Source organism: Poecilia formosa, unplaced genomic scaffold (genome assembly GCF_000485575.1).
Source record: "Poecilia formosa unplaced genomic scaffold, Poecilia_formosa-5.1.2 Scaffold103, whole genome shotgun sequence".
In the NCBI taxonomy this organism is placed as follows: domain Eukaryota; kingdom Metazoa; phylum Chordata; class Actinopteri; order Cyprinodontiformes; family Poeciliidae; genus Poecilia; species Poecilia formosa.
In genome coordinates, this window is record NW_006800042.1 from 58679 (window position 1) to 77640 (window position 18962).

An 18962-nucleotide genomic window follows, 5' to 3' on the forward strand; every position below is an offset into this window, starting at 1 on the left:
CGACTTAAATTGTATACATTTTTAACATTTTGGATCAGTTATCTTTTGAGGTTTTTATTTAATCGAAAACTACAACGGACTGCATGCATGAAGTGAAAAGAAAACAATCATTTTTTAATTTACACAAAAAAAACAAAAACATAAAAAGTTCCCTATGGATTTGTATGCACCCCGTTTACTCTTATACCCTTAACATTTTTTTTTTAGCTTCAAACTAAGTTAGCCACTTTAAATGTAAAAGTGGATTAGGTAGTTTTCTTCATTTTTCATATTCATGGAAAGGGCTCACTCAGCAGGTCTTATTCTATTAAGTAAAATTTAAATTTTGCTTTGAATGATGTCAATGACTCATTTAATTAACATTTAATTGAATACATGTTAAAGAAATCTATCTTGTTTCACCGCTCAAGCCAAATCTAATTTTGTAGCAAAAGGAAAAAAAAGTGATTCTTTGAATTGATAAGGGCTGACCTCCATTATGGACAGGTCAGGGATAAAATTGAGATTTCCATAGAAGAATTAGCTGATAAAACTGTCCAAAGCTTTGAACATTTCACTGAGCACAGTTCAGTTCAATCCCTCTTCTAAAAATGGAAAGAATATGGGACAACTGCTAAGCCACCAAAACTAACTGCAAGCAGAGTGTTGGCCAAGAGACCCAAAGCTCTGGAGGAGCTGCAAAGACTCACAGCTCAGGTTGGAAAACATATCAACACGAACACTATAGTTGATTACAAATATCCATCCTTTTTTTTTAAAAGATTTTTGTTGCTAAAAAAAGAACAAGAAAGTATGTTTTGTTTCCACCTTACAACGATGTGCTACTTTATCATTGTCAATGACAGACCATCTTGATGTTTTTGGTCGTAATGTTGCAAAGTACAAAAAGCTAAATGAGTATTATTCGACTGAAAGGTCAGCTCTATTCTCAAACCTGTACATTGCTGTACCAACGATTAAAAGATGGTCGAGTTAGAAGTACCAACAACCTTTTAAAAATGACTACAAGTTTGTTAACTTGTTACAAATGAACAATCTACTTTAAGATGCTTCAATATCTTCAAACTCTAGGATAGAAAAAGACAAAGAGACCGGTGAGATATCTATTCCAATATTCAAGTTACTCAGGCTGGTAACAAAGTACAAAATAAAATTTCCAGAGAGATAAGAGCACATGATCTACCACGGGTATGATAAGACTTTTGTTATTCATTTACAGCAGAACAGGTCTGCTAGTAATGTAATTAGAGCAGTCTTCAGCAGCTGACAGATCTGTCTAAGATATAACAGTAACAATAATTCAACGTACAGCAAGGAAGACCACACTGGTCTCAAATGATGAACTTCATGCTCTTCTAGCTTGATTTGTGAAAAATTCACATGTCAAAGGAAATATCCTACATTTTGAAGAACAAGCAACCACTAAAAAATGCTAACCATGGTCTCAGTGAGAAGGGAGCGTTTACCACTCGTTCAGCAAAATGAACACCTTTGAATATTTAGTCAGACGAATAGCTGCTTTAAACCTCTTTAAATAAAACATTTTGTAATTTTAATTTGATGTGTGCAGCCCAGATGTTTGAGGTCAAATTTTTTAGAGTCAGTGTTTTCAGAAAAAGAATAATAATAAAAAAAATCTTACCTGTTTGAACAGCCAGGTCAGTGGATGGCTCTCCTCCTGCTGCACATTGTGGTAGCACACAGCATGACTTGATGTCTTGTGTTAAAGGCATAACTAGAGTGACAGCAGTCAGTGCTCTAAGAAATGAATGGTAGCCTTCAGTAGGAATACTAATGTTATATAAATACCAAAGTTTATTGGTATACTTAAAAACTGAAATTTATTGAAATTGAAAGGGGGGAAAATGCAAACAAAGAGAAATTTGGACAATGAAAATTTAAAATGTTTTTCAATAAAAAAGAATTACATAGTTCTCCAGACTGCATTAAGAACCTTGTGTAACCGTTCTATTAATGTAACTTCTAATGATTATGATACAGATTTGAGCAAAAATATGGTATAAACTTTATTTAGCAGTAGTTATTAGAGTTGATGTATTGTCTATTTTTAATGCTTAAAAACATTTCTTAGCAGCCAGCTTTGATTCTTGTAGAGAAAAATGAAATACTTATCTTTAAAATGTGTGGCAGGCAGAGTACAGGCACAGGTAAGGAACAACGCCATGAGAAATCTCTAGTCATTAATGGGTTAGGATTGACCCCAACTCATTCTTAAAATTTGATGAATATTGTTTTATTAAAATCTTGGCATAAGATGATTCCAGTAAGTGGCCCACCTCTAACCCAGAACCAGTTGTGCATTAACAGATCTCTTGGTCACAAACGCAAAAATTCAAACTGAATAAGCTGTATGCTCCTGCTCGCCCTGTTAATTTAAATGTGTCTAAAGAAAATTAGTTTACAGAAAATCTGATTCACCAATTTCTTACATAAAATGTCTTTTTAAATAAAGCTTTAGCCACAAACACTGCTTTTAGGCTTTGGTTCTACATATCGCTGAAAACGTCTTCTCAGAGTGTGGTGTAACAAATACGTTTATCGCTTTAAAAGTTTTTCCAAAATCTGAAGTTTCAAAATGTTCCACCTGCATTTTTAATGGAAAACGCTTTTGAAATTTTGGCCGGCTCTTGATTGGACAGGCTTTTGTGAACTCTTCCACCGTGCCTGCTAAAATTAAAAGCACAGTCGACGCAAGGAAGGATGGCTTGTTTTCATTTAAAAAGAGGGACGTCCGTTTAAGAGAGGGAAACCAAGGAGGGGGAGAGCAGCACAGAGAGAGAAAAGGTGGGAGGGGGCTGATGAGATCATTTTCTGGGCCTGGATGAATCAGCTCTTCTGTCAGAGAAGAAAAGGAGTGCACAGCACAGAGAAGTGACCAAAGCAAATGGGAACAATTTGAAGACGTCAGCTGAGGTGGAGCTTCCTGAGCTCTGAGAAAATGATTTGAATGAGATAGAAGAAAATGAGAACAAAGTTTTCAGGACAAACCTCAAATGTTCAATAGTATTTGAAATCTGAAGGACAAATAGTAAAACGTTAAGCCAGTAAAAAGGGGAAGGAAAGAAAACCAAAACTTTAAACTGAATTCTTAGGAACTGTTCTCTCAAGACTGAATGCTTTGTAAACAGTCTTAAAACTTGTGACCTGAAGATAAAAAAGGAATTTCTCTTTTCAAATAAAAAGGCTAATTGTATTTATACACTTATGGCCTAAAGGTATATGTAACGGTCACATTTCTAGTAGTGTTCAACGACTTGCAGTCAATGTTGCAAGAAGTTTTGTTCAATTTTGCACCACCTACTGACAAGAAAAGGAATAGAGGCTCCATCTGCACCCACAGCAAACCAGGCATGAAGTTTTCTACATCTGTAGATGATGCTTTTTATAACTGAGCATAGATTTCCAATAAGCGACTTGATACTTAAATTATTTGAGAAGTGATATAACAGCCATGTTACAATTTAACCTGACCACCATCGGCATCCTTATTTTCAGTTTGACCATAAAAGGAATCGTCTATTTCAGCTTTCATTTAGAAAAACTGAGGATATCCACAACAAGAAGGTCAAATTCGCAAAATTTTATTTCCCAAGTTTATCATCATCATCATCATCATACAACTGTAAGTTTACGGAAAAGGAGGGGCCGTTACATCAACAAATGAAAAATATTAGATTTATGATACAATGTCAAACCTAATGATATTTAAAATCAAACTGAAACATGCACAATACAGAATGCAACGTAAACACGGTAACTAAAAAAAGAAAATAAAAAAGGTAACCAGAGTGGACAAACTGCACAGGTTGAATGAACGCAGTTCTATAACCATCAAAATATGGAATCATAAATTAAAAACTTCTTTTAAAAATCAAATTCCACAACAGGAATAATCAAGAAGTTCTCCTTCAATAAGGTCGGTCTCTGCGTTCCTGGCGGTGGTCCCTAAAAAAGAAAGAAAAAAAAAAAGGTAATAAAGCCCATTTACTGGATATTCTTTTAACATCAACAAAACAATCTCAACCCTAAATTGAACACCCTACCTCATATCCATCTTGCCCCCAGGTGGTCCCATTCCTCTTCCCCCTCTGCCACCCATTCGGTCCATGGGCGGTCCTCCACGCCCGGCTCCGCGGAACCCTCCCCTGTCCATTCCTCCACGTCCTCTGAATCCACCGCGGTCCCCTCCCCAACCTCCACGGAAACCACCGGGTCCACCTGGGCCTCCAACTCCTGCTGGCCCACCACGATCCATACCTCTGCCCCCACGCATTCCAGGTCCGCCTCGGCCTCTCTCACCACCTGGGGGGAAAGGAGGACCACCACCTAAGCCCTCGGGTTTGGGGGCTTTGCACTGGTTACACTCCATCCTCCAAGCAAAGTTTTGGTTTCCACAACCCCTGTGGAAAAAATACAAATGAACAGTTACAAAACACAATTATAAAAACACACGCAAAGTGGTGCATGAGGTGGCTGTACATACGGATTAGGACACTCCCAGTCGCCAGCTCTTTGCTGCATGTTGCCTCCTGTTGGTCCACCTCTGCCCATTCCACGTGGACCGCCCCGAGGGCCAAAGCCTCCACGGTCCCCTCCTCGTCCCATCATACCTGAAATTCCAACATTTTTTCATCGTATCATCAGATCCAACACATGCTACAGACTTTAGTGACAAACTGCAATAGTTTACCTCCACGGCCCATCATGCCATCACGCATGGGCATGCCGCCTCTCATTCCACCCATCATGGGCTTTCGGCGCGCCATGGACACCTTAAGTCTTCGGCCTTGAAACTCTTTCCCTGTAATTAAGATAAAACTTTGTCATCTCAGACACTAGGTACACTTTACAAAGTGCTTCTGATTTTTCTTATTATTTTGACATTTTCACTATAAATCATACCATCAAAATGCTCCACAGCTGCTTTGGCACAGACGGGCTCCTCATAGGACAGGGTGGCATCACCTTTAGGCTTTCCTGAGTCTTTGTCTGTGTAGATGTTGATGGCAGGCTGACCCAGTCTGCGATTCATCTTTAAAACAAAGCGCACACAGTTTACTTTCACCAACAGTTGTGGTTAAATATAAACCATGTTTATTAATCTCTTCAAAATTGACTTTTTTTTTTATGTTGCCCGTTGAAATGTACTACAAAGACTTGAAGTGAGATGAAACTGGAATTTTCTAGGACCAATCTGTTGAGGACATCTGCATTTCCAACTATCCCTCAAGAAAACCATACATCTCCCACTCCAGATCATCTTCACATTATGTAATCTACACATTAGCCTCACAATCAACTGAGAGGGGGAAACAGGGAATCTGGAGGCTAAAGAAAATGTGCTAATCACAGTGTGTGGGAGTATAGAGTATTCCCCAAGAGAAAACGTGTTTTAAAAACATGAATGTTGCGTTTTAGGCTCGTCTCCTTCGGATTTCTAACCCCAGTTGCAAGATCTGAAAGTGTACAAAGCCAACAATTGACTTGATTTGAAAAGACAAAGTAAACTGTAATAGTTAATTGAAGAACTAGGAGGTAAACCAGGGTTAAAAGCTTTTATTACCCTTATTGGCCCAACGTGCTTGAAGAATTCAGCCATTTCCTCTATATTGGCCTTCTCAGTCAACCCAGTGATGTAAATGGTGCTGTTCTCAGAGTCATCTTGCTCTTCTGGACGTCCTACAGGTAAAAAAATAAATCACAATTGTTTCCATTTCCAATAAAAACATTTTAAACAGGAAAAAAATACACAAGTCCTTTTTTGTAAATGACTGCACAAGACCAGGTATGCCTTTGTTCAGTGTCAAAAGTACTATATATATATATATAAATAAACACACACACACCATCAGATTCTTAGGTTGAAGATTCTACTTACCCATTTCACGTTCATCGCCACCCATGGGTCCTGTAGTCCATTGAGTAAAAAGTAAACAAAGAGGGAAAAAAAAGTCAGTACATGCAACTAAAGTCCAGTAGACTACACCTGATAAGAACTACAGTTCATAAACCACACTCTTCTGCATGACTTGTATTGGGAAGTTGAAAAATATGGTACCTTCTGGTACAAAATGTCCACAATTGATAAACTCAATTGAAAAATTGAACACCTCAGACCCCTTGGTATATATAACTCTCTAAGCCTTTAAGACCAGAGTGAAATCTTTCAAAAAAATAAAAGATTCAGCTCAGATTTGCCAGAGCAGTCGCAAACACTTTTCTTATTAACCAATCTATAAGATAGTCAAACCATAACCAGTGGCTGAATTATATAAAGTACCCCAGAGCAAATGGTCTCTCAGGCATAAACAAAATAAAAAATAAAATCCAATATTTTGATGCGTTTTTGTAGGAAAAAAAAAATTGCATACCACAATTTATATCAATGTTGAAAGCATATTTACCCAAAAAGTGTTACAGTTTATAAAGGGTTAACCAGTGTAATACTCAGAAACTTACCACCAGGCTTACTGAAGCCACCTCTGTCTCCAGCGCTGCTATGGGGGAATAAATGGAGATATGAAGGCGTTTCCCTTTTACAGCCACTTCCTTGGCTCGAGCAAAGTGGCTTGATTGGGGGAGTAATAAAAACATTCTATCTATCCCAACAGCAACTTCAATTAACTCCCAGAAATCTAACTATAAATGTACAGTTCATTGAAAAAAATTATACTAACTATGTGCCATTCCTTAGCTTGGTACAACATCCAATGACAGTTTGAAACAGTGGATACAATAAACCAAAAATGAAAAAAGAAAGGAACATGTTTATGTTGGCTTTTAAAATGTGATAAATCCTAAAACAAATGTACACAGCTAGAATTATTTCAGATGCATTGATGGAACATATCCAGTACCATCACCTCGGCATTAAGTTACAAGTTAATTACTTTTACAGTTATAAAAAAGTGATTAAAAAAATGCAATGCATCTGAAATTTCACAGGAGTCATTGTCATTACAGTCACCAAAATAAAGACAATTACATGTTTTTAATACCAAAACAAATACAAAGTCTACCAAATATATGATAAATTTAAATAAAACAGGTGGCTTTATTGACTTTTGTACCCATCATGCTTAGAGAAACAAGACAAAAATAAAAACACCATCCTCAGTTCTTGAAAAAAAGGGAGACTTCGAATCTTTGTTTAAGCTCCTTCCTGCTGCTTAAGCTGGAGACTCTGTACTGAGTACAGATACGTTTTAGAGAAAAGATGGTTTTAAATGGCTCTCACTGTTACCTGTACGGTATAAATGTGACAAAGCATGTTAAAAAGGCGCTGAAAAGAAATAACATTTGTATTCCAAACATTTCAAAACACAGTAGCCCCCCCACCCCAGAGCACAAACACCTGTGCAAAGCTAAACTGTGATGAAGCCCTACATTAACTCTACACCCTATTAAAAAATGTAAACTATTTTTTAGAACTTATAAAAAATTTAAATGCACCTGTGTTTTTGAATATTAACAAAAAATCTCTATTTTCCCAAATAGTTTTAACATCTCACTAATCCAAACCTGAACACCTAACAGCTTAATCCAACCATTCAGTTTTTACCATTCAGTTTTTGTTTTGTTTTTTTGAAAATCCATCTAAAGAGAACAAAGTTTATTGAACCAAAACAACCAATATTTTTTTGAACAGACTTCTTTTCTCAAAGTTGAGACTTGTACTGAAAGGTCCAACCAAACCAGCAGGGATGCCTGCCATTACCTTAATGCTTGTAAAGTTCCACCTAAATCTACTTAACTGTGTAAAATTTGTTTTTAATAGGAAAAACATTTTCATAAGTATGAAAACAAAGACTGCCTGATATCAGGAACACATGGTTTTGTGATGATTTGACTGTGATTATATGAATTAACCCATATTTTCCTTACTTTTGATTTTCATCACAATGTCCAACATTCTTTGTGGACATTGCAACTTAAAATGGGGAAACAATATTGAAGTATTTCTGACAGGCCAAAGTTTTTGACATGTGAAACTTGCATCCTTGTCACATTCCTATCACATATTGCACCCAAGAAGTGAAACTTCAATGAAAATTGGGTTTTAATTAATTTTTTTTTTTTTTTTGCAATTCTGTCAGAAAACCTTTTAGAAATTAGGTTCCGAGTCCACATTGGAGAAAACACCAACTTTTAGTGGACATAAAAACTGCACCATTATACGCTTTACCAGTATAAACACAAACTATTTTGAAAATGCCAGTGTTGGGTTCCCCCACCACTCCACAGTATTCGATTCCAAACACAGAATACCCTTGAGCCAAATAGTGAGCACATCAACACCATTAAAAAAATAGAGACTTTGAACCCCGATCAGGACCAAACAATAAAATTACTGTAATGTTCGAAACTTATGAACCAATGTAGGTGTTGCAATTAAAAATAGAAAAAGAAACGCTCCATTTCTGACATTTGGATTTAAGGTTTTTGCCACAATTTAAGTTTGATTGAATTTTTTAGGATTTTAATCTCAATTTTCTCAAACCAAGAGGTAGTCGAAGGAGAACTGCTTAGTGTCCAACCTGTTAATACAGAAAATTTGCTGTCCATTAGTGCCCCCCCTTCATGAAACATTTATCAAGCCTCCTCTTTGTTCCTTTTTGTACTTGCTCGGTTTGGGGTCTGTCATAAATCGAGACACCTCTTTCCACTCCTTTGCAGATTGTCAGATTCACTATGAAGCCAAATACAGATAAGCCCTACAAAGAGGTTATTTGGATTTAAAATGACTTGAATTCAACCAAGATTTTTATTAGGTGATCAGGCTAATTGTTTAAATTTGATCAACAAAAATGGAAAGTTAAAAATCACTCAAAACCTTCACAATAAGTTTTAATTGACAAAATAAAAACCTTGATTGCTGACCAGATCTGGGCAATTCGTCTCTGCTGGTGACCTCCAAGTCTTTGAGGATTGAAGATCTCCTGTCACCCTTATTGTTTTCCACAGAATATTGAATTAAGCCGAGACTCTGTTCAAAATGTTAATCACTCCCAGTCAGAAAAAAGAAACATATTGATAAATTGAACAAATACTTTCAACAACCCTGCCAGAGGTGTAAATATTTTGATCTCAAGTCATGTTCCAGCCAGCTTCAACCTGGACGTCTCAGAATTGATAAGAGCTCTACTCCATCTAACCATGAATATACATTACACACCCATCTTGCCAACTTTGGTTCTCTGGCTCCACACCTCAAACAGTACATTACCAATCTGGGGGTTATCAAATTGAAGCAACACATTGGGTACGTTTTGCAGAAAAGCATCTTTAAGTCAAGGCAGATAGCAAGACTTAACCAATTTCTCCAAAGGCAACACCCATGAGAAAACCCCTGCTCTCATCACCATTTGTTTGTGGGCCATGAGATCAGTTGCTTCTGGTCCAAAATATAGGCTAAAGCTCAGTGGAGTCTTTTTTTTTTTTTGGTCATGGTTCCCAATATTTGAAACATGTCTTTAGACATTACAGGCATCTTCACTCGTTTTAACAGTTTCCCAGTGGTTTTAGGCACAGTGCAAGTTGGCATTATCCTCTATTATTGTTTTTCCTTTTACCTCCGCAGTCCATTTATACCTGCCATCTGTTTTTAATTGTAGTTTGTTTTATGTCTAACAATCTATAATTTTACAGAACCTCAAGTGTTATATGTCCCTTATCCATAACCAATTTAAACTTATTTAAAGTTTAACCTACTGGTTTTGAATACTTAACATTCAAGTGTTAGATCCCGAAAAATATCAATGAGCTTGTAAAGAAAAAGTCTCAAAGGCATTACAATGTACCAAGTGGGTATGAATGAGCACAAATGTGCATTTAAGAAGGAACCAAACATACTGCACAAAAGCAGGATGCTTGGCTTGAAATATTTTATGCCAAACTCCTTAAAAACATGGTCTGAAGTTTAAACATAAAAACGATGGCTTAACTCATTTTGTTTAAAACTTTTCTAATAAAACCCTAACATAGACATCTTAGAAAAAAGAAGAAACACTGCCTGTAAATACCATCCAGTCTCCAACTTCCCACCTACCCAAAAAAAATAAATAAATAGTTCTGACTCAGTCAATTTGTGTCTTTCGAAATCAGCTAATTAACCTAAAGTTTAAGCACAGGTTGCTCTTTTAAATTATTGTGGGAAAAGGGACATCCAACTTACCTTCAGCCAAAAAGGTCAGAGCTGAGAGAAACTGGACTAAAATGGCAATAAAGCCATTTCAACTGCATACCAACGACTTTGTGCCTTCACCATCACAACTTCAGACAGCAAATCATTTTTGCACATTATTTTAGACCTGGTCTCCAACTCAAGGCCTCAAAAGCCATCACCCTGCAACTTTTAGGTGAACTGAATGAATCAAATTCCTGAATTATATTCTCAGCAACTCATAGGGCGGGCTGGATTATGGAGCCACCTAAAAGTAGCAGGGCAGCTACTCAAATAATAAAGTGTGAGATCTCTGGAGAATAATGCAGTTGTTTCCCCACAGAATGTCTCAGCCCTGCCCAATATGGCAACAGCACCTATGATCAAAATAAAAATGAGAACACGCGCTAAGGAAACACACTTACCCCATTCCACGACCCATTCCTCGCCCACGATGCATCATTCCACCTCGTTCAAAGCCATCCCTTCCCGGGCCCCTGCTGTCTCCTCCTCCTCCAGGGTACCTTCCAGGTTCAGACCCTGGATAGCCAGAACCTCCACCTTGGCCATCCTGTCTGTAGTTGTCTATAAATATGCAACACAGCTGTATTAGTACAAATAGCCCACATACGCTTGCAGTCATATTAAAGTGTTCCATTCACAATCCATCTCAGCTTTAGAAAAGACAAAAAGCCAAACTTACTATAAGGGCCAGACTGGTTATAACTGGGTGGTCCACCTTGTTGGTTGTATTGATTGGCTGCTGGTTGCCCGTAGGAACCAGCACCCTGAGGAGGGTAAGCAGGAGGAGCCTGTTGCTGTGGTGGGGTCTGTTGTTGGTAGCCCTGCTGCTGGTTGTATCCAGTCTGCTGACCCTGGTATCCAGGCTGCTGCTGTCCATAAGATGTTGGTTGGGAGTAGGAGCTTTGGTTGTAACTAGCCGGTTGGCTGTTAGCACTGCAAATACAAAAAGTCAGTAAAGAAGGAATTACAAAAAAAAAAAAAAAAAAAAAAAAAAAAAACACTGAAACGTTCATTTAAAAATGATAACCCTGTTTGAGATATATAAAACTTTTACCTCTGTGGTGCAGAAGGTGTAGCCTGTTGACCATACCCAGGGTAGGCAGATTGGGCAGTGTACCCTGGCTGAGACCCATAAGACTGGGAGGCAGCTGGAGCAGCTGCAGTAGCAGGAGTGCCATCATAACCACTGGCTCCATAACCCTGGGCTGACTGTGAATAGCCATGAGCAGTAGACTGGGTAGGAGGATAACCAGCTGCAAGAAAGGAAGTGTGATTATAATACTTGTCCTAGAATGATGATAACAGTTAAATATGCAGCCCTGGTAAGTTGTCTTTTTATTTATTTATTTTTTAGTTTCCAGTATCATTACCTGCAAGCTGTCTATTGAATGATGCAATAAACATTTTTAGGCACCCTTTTCTACATTAATTTAAAGCTGGACCCTAACAGACTACAATAAGAAAAAAAAAACTGACTTGCTGGTTGCTGGCCATATGATGACCCATATTGTTGTTGTTGTTGAGCATATCCTCCAGCTGCTGGGGTTGTCTGGGTATAACTGCTATCAGCAGCAGCTGCAGCAGGCTGAGTGTATGATCCATAATTCTGCTGGCCATAGCCTTGCTAAAAACAAAACAAAAAAAGAATCAATACTCTTAAGCTTTCATGGTGAAGTTTTTTTTTTTTGTTGTTGATTAATGGACACAATCCATTAATCAACAACATATGGCATATGGCAAGCTCAATCTACAATAGACAACGACTTTATTTTATTTTTTTTTAACCTTACCTGTGCTGACTGGCCATAATTCTGTGATGGCTGGGCAGCATAGGAGGCATACCTGCGAGGAATCAAAATATATATATATATATATTATCCAAGCTAGAAACCGTACAAACTCATCTAAACAAGATTTCTCCAAATGCAAGCAGCACATGAATGCTTCCTCTACTAGCACATTTGCATACCCATGATAAAAAAAGTACTGCATAGGTTCATTAATTTGAAGTAATGAAATTAGTATCCTGAAGTTGCACTACATTCAAACAGAGTAATAATAAATTACAACAAATGCATAGGCACAAAAATATGTACATGCAAGAAAAGAAAGGCTTCCATTAGTAAATACACAGGTTTTTTTCAGTCTGGGGTAGCATTCCTCAGTCCTAATTGCTATTATTTATTGTGAACCAACGTCATAAAAACACAATGAGATAATAGTGTAAATATTGGATTAGCTTAAAAATCTTACCCCTGCTGAGCACCACTCTGGTTGTACGAGCTGTAATCTGTAAACAGAAAAGAGATTAGTTATAACCGTTAGACTTTCTAATAAAAACATCGTTTGCGCGCGCGTTCCACACAGTCCCGTTGTTAGGCCTACACCGAAAACTCACTAACGAGCAGGCAAACTAAACCCTACACGACGGTTCTAGCTACCACATGCAGATTTGGTGCACTATTCTAAAGTTTTAGAATACCAGCTCTTTAAAAAATAATAGTCAAGTTTAACCCCCATTGTATTAAATAAAAGGTCGACTCGACAACTACAATAGCTCGAGGAGCTAAAACTAGGCCATGCACGCTGCGTAGGCAACGGTCATTGTGAAACAATACTCAATTAAAACCTAAGTAAACGCATTCGTCTCACCAAAACACGTTCTCATACGATAACTTGATCAACATAACTATTTCACTTAACAACTGGAAAATTAATGTAAAAGATGTTGCGATTTTTTTTCACTCACCGGGAGCAGACGCCATTTTAGTAAGTCCGTGCAAGCCGATGAAACGCTGCCAAATGCAAGAAGAGGTTCCACACCGCGCTAAAGAACCACGAAGTCTCGCGAGATCATTGTCATGCAGCCACGACAAAAGCAACCAGGAGGGAAAATCATGTGAATGTAGCCTTTAGTCGTGAAAAAAGTATGCTTTGGAATCGAGTCGTTTATTTATTTATTTATTTATTTATTCATTAATTAATTAATTATTTGTCACACTGGTACTTTTGGCCACAGTGCTGAAAATGTTTATTACTGTTTTACTCATTTATTGTTGTTTATTCAAATGACTTACTTGTTCTGCTTGAGTAATATAATCGTCGAACATTTTCCATCAAACCGGTTCCAGTGTTTAACTAGTCCTAGAGTTTAGTAATAATCAGTTCCTTGTATCCTGTCTGGTCCAATAGTTTGAAGAACTGGTGCTAACCCAGCATTAGTTCACTACTGGGCCAGGAAAAAAAAAAAAAAAAAGAGGACAACCAATTTCAACATACAGATAGATCTACTACAGAAATCAAGGGTTTTCAAACTCCTCAAAGGCTGCTGTCCTGCAACTTTCAGATTGTCCAACACTCCAGAAACAAATCAGTGAATGTTGACATTAAAATTCATACCTATGTCTTTGTTATTATTTAGTTTCAATGAAAGCCATTTTCTCTGGTATAGAATTCAATTAAAAATCTGCAGCAAGACTTGAAGACTTTTTTGATTACTGTTAGAAAAAAGGAAGCCATGCATCTTTTTCCAACCACTGTTGTACACCATTTTGTGGCGGTCAATCACAGAGAATGTCAAATAATGATGTTGAAGTGTGTAGTTGTAGCGCAACAAAATCTGAAGAGCTTCTGATGGTGAAATACTTTTTCGAAACACTGCACCTAACAATGATGGAGATTGTCAGAGAAAACACTAACAAGTTAATGCAACATACCACTCAAAAACCAAGTTATATTTTAGGTCTACAATGTTGTGTAGCAAACAACTCAAATAAGGGAATTTGACACAAAAAATGTCACTACTTTCATTAATTATTGGCAGCGGTGGGAAGAGTAGCACTCCCTCAATAAATATTTACTCAAGTAAAAAAGAAAGTACCAAGAAATTACTCAAGTACAAATAAAAAAGTGTCTGCTGAAAAGAATACACAATACTGAGAATCTGATCAGAAGATAGACAACAATACAAAGATGGGTGCTAATTCTGATATTTTAAAGACTGAAGTGAAAAAATACTGATACAAATAAATATCTTCATTCCAAAATGCAAAATAATTTTCCAAACAATTTTTTTCAACATAAAACTTACAACATGTATACGTGTTAGAAAAATGCAAAGTACTTCCAGTGACAATATATGCTATGTTAAATACTACTATCCACCCCTAATTGTATGAACAGAAAGCACGCATCCAGGATGACCTGTAGGTGGCGGTAAAACGTTGTAAATTATAAACATAAAGGAGAAGAAGAAGAAGAAGAAGAAGAAGAAGAAGAAGAAGAAGAATTTTGCGGAAGTTTGCATCCTTTCGAATTCCTTACGTCTCGAAGCTAAAATCGTTTTACTTGCGTTACTTTTATTATATAAAGTGGCGTAATAAATGTAAACTATAGTTAATTATCTACCATCAAAAACCACAACAAATCCTCGTAATCGCTATCAGTTTTATGTAGCAGTGAATTACCTGTATAAGCTTTAGCTCAGTCTTCTATTGGAGCAAGAAAAATAATATGGTTATGCATATTTAAAATTCCATCGGATATAATTATCCAATGATGAACCTCATCAAATATTTGTTTGCCTGGTTTAATGTCGTGAAAGCCAGTGGAGAAGGGGCATCTGATGTGAAATAATGCTGGACCGTGTCCTGTCAGTGAGGTCCTTGTTTGGGTCGGACCGTTCTGGATTCTGCCTGGTAACATTTGCTCTGATAGCATTTATGCTGCTGATGTATGCTGGGGGCATCCAGGCAAGTCTGAGCGTGGGCCCAGGGGGATACTTCCCAAGGTTCATAGGTAACCATGCTGTTACATCTTCAAAACACCGCTTCGGATTTACGCAAAGTAAGCATGTGGATTTTTATTTATTTTTTTCTCCTCCTCAGATGTGTTTCTGTATGCTCTCAGTCATGATGACTCGCCCTCGTTGCTGATCAGCGTGGTCCTGCTGCTGCTGCTGGGATCATGTCAGGAGCGTCGCTGGGGGTCAGTGACCTTCCTGCTCCTGTCCATCATCACAATCACCACGCTGGCATTCATTTACACCCTGGTGCTGTTTGTGGTTGGAGGGGAGGCGAGTCGGATCTGTGGCTTCTCTGCCATTCAGCTCGCTCTATTTACGGCTCAGTGTCGACAGGCCACACAGAGGAGGCTGCTCAGGTGTTTGCCAGTTTGGTTCCTGCCGTGGCTTTTTCTGCTCAGCGGTTTGCTGCTTCTACCTGGAACACCAGCGCTGCTTCACCTCTGTGCAATATGCATCGGACACAACTGTATCCTTTCCTGCAGATGCTTTTCAGGACTGGTACCTCCTATAAACCAAAAGTTTTAGTTTGAGTTTGTATGTTTGCTTTTTTTCATCTTCTGTCTCTTATGATTCCTCTGTGTCACTTTTTTAAAATTTTGTTTCTTGTTGAGGCCATCCTTTATTTTGGACAGTCTGCATATCTTTATGATGTTTTAGGTCTTACATCTGTATGCTTGGCTTTTCTGTGTCTTTGTCTTTGGATGGTGTGTACTTCTTTATGGATGCAGATTTTAAGATAAGGTGAAGGCTCTGGACCTAAGACACTCTATGTTCCCTCTATGTATAATAGCTTTGTGGTTTATTTGGGCTGAAAGTTGCCCCCACTAAATTTATATTGAATTCTTTCAAACTTTGGTTACTGTGTTTCTCTGCCAAGTTATCCCCTGTCTCCTTAATTTAACATGCAGATCATCAGCCCTTCATTGGGGCGCTACAGGAACTGGAGGAGGCCAACATTTTTGCTTTCATTCCTAATTGGATGTATGTTCCTACTTCAGCAAGGGTCAGATTGCCAAGATTTGCCACCTCACATAGGTATTATAAGTCAATTACATTTAACATCCGACTATCCCTTTAAAATATATTCTTGATCATTTTCATATAAAACAAATTTCACAATTTGTCAATTGCTTAGATCGGTTCCCCAGTTCATGGCTGTGGATCACGCAGCTCCTCCTCCAGTGAGGGACCCCACAGCTTACAACCTCCACCAATGGATGGAGCCTCCATCCCCTGCCTGGGTGATGGAGGTGCAGGCTGCTGCTGCCGTGTCTGAGGCAGAAGTGCTGGAGGAGGAGCTGCTCCGAGCCGGGATAATGGCCTCCTTACAGGACGCTCCTGACACGAAAGTAGAGGTCCCAAAGTCATCAGTTTCATCTCTGCGGTTAGTGCAGTTCATGGCGTGTATTTTATAAATAAATTGGTTTTTCACTTAATACTTTTTAAATCCTAAAGTCTGTATTTACATGCAGATGTCTGTTTTTGTTTCCTGCCAGGCTTCAGCAGCTGGAGAAGATGGGCTTCCCCACTGAGAAAGCTGTGGTGGCATTAGCAGCAACCAAGCAGCTAGATGGCGCCATCTCGCTGCTTATTGAAGACAGCATTGGAGAACAAGCTGTGGTGGTATCTAAGGGAAAGAGCCATCCACCACAGCAGAGCCCCTAAACAAGTTGACACTACTGGTTACGTTTGCACTTTTGACTCAAACTGGACACACATCATGCTTGGGTTTTGCTGAGCTTCTGTATTTTCCCTGTGGGCTACATGAAGAACCTTTAATAAAATGTGAACAAAAAGTCGAAATGTTCCCAAATAAAATGTTTTTTTTTATTTCCAAATCTGCACATCAGAGACAGTGGATGTCAGTTTATTTTTTTTTCAGTTGTAAAAGTGTTTAATGAATACTTTTGTACCACCAATTCAAAAAGGTGACATGTTAAAATAATAAAAACATTTTTATTACACTTATCATCTAAGCAGGATTATCTTAACACAGTACATTTGCAATAAAAGAAAAAAAAAATCAAAATACAAAATGGTTACATAACAGCTTACAACATAAACTACAATTTTAAATAGTCTCACAATAACTTTGATATAAGATGAAAAAGTGTTTTTCATCAGAGCAGTATAAGCAGTCATAGAACACAACAGTGGTAAAATATGTTCAAGTTCAAATAACAGTTTCCTCTGTGTGTGTGTTTAGGATCCCAGTCAGCAGAGTGCTGTTTTAATTTCAACACATTCAGTTTTCAGACTGCAGCACCATCTAACATAGATGCCTATGTTTGTGCAGATTTTGCGTCAAAAACGTTGATTAGTCACTTACACAAAACGGAAATAAAAGACACCAGAAAACTTCTAGTCACCATTTAAAAACACATCATTTAGAGATGACTTCATCTTTTTTTAGTGCACTACATAACACTGAGTTAAACAATAAGATGAAAATATAGGAATACTAGAGGAAGGAGGATGTAATTTTGTAATACAGACTGTACAAGCTCAGAGTATTTAAATAATGGACTCTCTTCAGATTGCAGACAAACTATGAAAGCAGCAAAACCTCACACTGATTTCTACTTCTCATTTCTGTAAATGAACCCTTACTGTCTAGAACTGTTTCGCACTGTCACAACCACCAAGGATGAAAATCTTCCCTTTTCTTTCAACATTGTTACAGTTGTTTTATTATTATTTTTTTAAAATTATTTTACTTTTTTAGCATTTGGATGGAAAGGGAAATCAAAGCAGTTCTCAGGTAGCAGATGAATCAGGATGTCATGGAGTTATCAGTTGAGTTTCCCTGAGGTGTTCCCCATTCCTAACCATTTAATAAAAGCCCAGACTGGGCACCAGGTAAGGTCTGAATGTGCTGAATGCCGGTTTGAGACCTGTAGGAGGGGAAGGCCCAGTCTGTGATCCTCAGGGTCAGTGTGGAGGACAGGGGTGCTACTTTCCTCGAACCTTGGTGTCGGTGAACAGAGGGGAAGCAAGTCGATGTGGAGACGCACCTGCTCGCTTATCTCTGTAGAAACTAGGGGAGGATGTGCCGAACGGTCCGTCCCCAGACCCTAGATCAGGCTCTGTTGAAGAAAGACAGCGGTTGGAAAGGGGCCTCCCTGTCCATCAACATGTGTGGCCATGCGGACTCTTTAGTCGACTGATGTTGAAAAAGTACAATTAAGACGTTTCCTAATTTTAGCATTACACACATCTGTAGAACTTGGATCTGTGTTTGGACTTTTTTTTTCTTTTTATCAAGTTGAGTTATAAAATATTAGCTTAATCCAACCAAGTTATTAGAGGACATTTTCCCTTTGATCACTGTGCCCTTTGTTTAATCTGTGTGTAAAAAAACCAGAAATGTGCCACAGGTTATTAAGGTAGTTGTAATTGAACCTTTACTTAAGAAACCTGTTGTTGACTGAGATGCCTGAATGAATTGAATATTGTTCCTTTTTCATCCGTAATTCTTGAGAAAATCATTGCTGATCAAGTGTTAAAGGATTTTTCACATTAAGGATCTGTTTGAAGAGTCTCAATCAGTCACTCTAAGTTTAGGCTTCTTCTACTTTCCCTCTGCTAATTTCAATTAATTCAATATTTGCAAAAAAATGACTCCCTTTAACTTTATGTTCTCTCACCAGGTTTTCTCTCTATAGATGGTAGCCTGGCATTTCTGTTTCCTCCATCTTCTTTTTTTTCAAATGGGATAGACTTTCCCTTTTCATCCTTTTTTGTTTCCTAGACTGAAGAACTGCCACAAACTAAATTTGCTCTGTTTTTCGTCACAAAGATTGTACTACCCCTAAATGAACTATCACTGCCACTAACTCTTAATTCATTCCTAATACTACAATATTATATCGCATTCTATAATATTAAATTACAGCAGTTAGATGTTGAAATAATAATAATAATAATAATAATAATAATAATAACAATAAT

At 37.8% G+C, this 18962-nt stretch overlaps 3 protein-coding genes across 7 annotated transcripts in view; 1 reads left to right on the top strand and 2 right to left on the bottom strand.

Moving 5' to 3' along the window:
* Positions 1 to 3588: 3588 nt before the first annotated feature.
* On the bottom strand, positions 3589 to 13030 carry ewsr1b (EWS RNA-binding protein 1b). Of its 2 annotated transcripts, none has more exons than XM_007559114.2 (15): positions 12957 to 13030; positions 12461 to 12497; positions 11998 to 12049; positions 11684 to 11831; positions 11262 to 11460; positions 10887 to 11140; positions 10609 to 10768; positions 6481 to 6515; positions 5900 to 5929; positions 5585 to 5700; positions 4924 to 5053; positions 4712 to 4822; positions 4505 to 4631; positions 4065 to 4421; positions 3589 to 3966 (listed from the first exon to the last, which is right to left on the bottom strand). In XM_007559114.2, the coding sequence occupies exons 1-15, from the start codon at positions 12970 to 12972 to the stop codon at positions 3930 to 3932; spliced, it is 1809 nt and encodes a 602-aa protein (XP_007559176.1). In that variant the 5' UTR covers positions 12973 to 13030; the 3' UTR covers positions 3589 to 3929. The 2 variants fall into 2 exon arrangements, with proteins under 2 accessions (XP_007559176.1, XP_007559175.1); XM_007559113.2 differs by having other exon boundaries at positions 6481 to 6518.
* A 1415-nt stretch (positions 13031 to 14445) lies between these two features.
* On the top strand, positions 14446 to 16819 carry rhbdd3 (rhomboid domain containing 3). The gene is made up of 5 exons (XM_007559115.2): positions 14446 to 15004; positions 15094 to 15477; positions 15920 to 16046; positions 16147 to 16395; positions 16508 to 16819. Exons 1-5 carry the CDS (start codon positions 14842 to 14844, stop codon positions 16674 to 16676), a joined length of 1092 nt encoding a protein of 363 aa, XP_007559177.1. The 5' UTR covers positions 14446 to 14841; the 3' UTR covers positions 16677 to 16819.
* A 909-nt stretch (positions 16820 to 17728) lies between these two features.
* emid1 (EMI domain containing 1) overlaps positions 17729 to 18962 on the bottom strand; it is a 63158-nt gene continuing 61924 nt past the window's right edge. For 3 of the 4 annotated variants that reach the window (XM_007559116.2, XM_016674908.1, XM_007559117.2), the window contains one exon: positions 17729 to 18097. In XM_007559116.2, coding sequence (XP_007559178.1) covers positions 17964 to 18097 — 134 coding nt within the window. In that variant the 3' untranslated portion in view covers positions 17729 to 17963. Of the gene's footprint in view, positions 18098 to 18639; positions 18652 to 18962 lie in introns of those variants that run through there. The other variant, XR_001662975.1, reaches the window with a different exon arrangement.

Excerpts from the sequence above, each read along its gene's own strand:
- ewsr1b (XM_007559113.2), bottom strand. Across the intron at positions 12,050-12,460 it reads CAGAGTGGTGCTCAGCAGGG|GTATGCCTCCTATGCTGCCC; the intron begins GTAAGATTTTTA and ends GATTCCTCGCAG. Across the intron at positions 4,632-4,711 it reads TGGCATGATGGGCCGTGGAG|GTATGATGGGACGAGGAGGG; the intron begins GTAAACTATTGC and ends TTGGAATTTCAG.
- rhbdd3 (XM_007559115.2), top strand. The coding sequence starts at position 14,842 with ATGCTGGACCGTGTCCTGTCAGTGAGGTCCTTGTTTGGGTCGGACCGT. Across the intron at positions 15,478-15,919 it reads AATATGCATCGGACACAACT|ATCATCAGCCCTTCATTGGG; the intron begins GTATCCTTTCCT and ends TTTAACATGCAG. Across the intron at positions 16,396-16,507 it reads TCATCAGTTTCATCTCTGCG|GCTTCAGCAGCTGGAGAAGA; the intron begins GTTAGTGCAGTT and ends GTTTCCTGCCAG.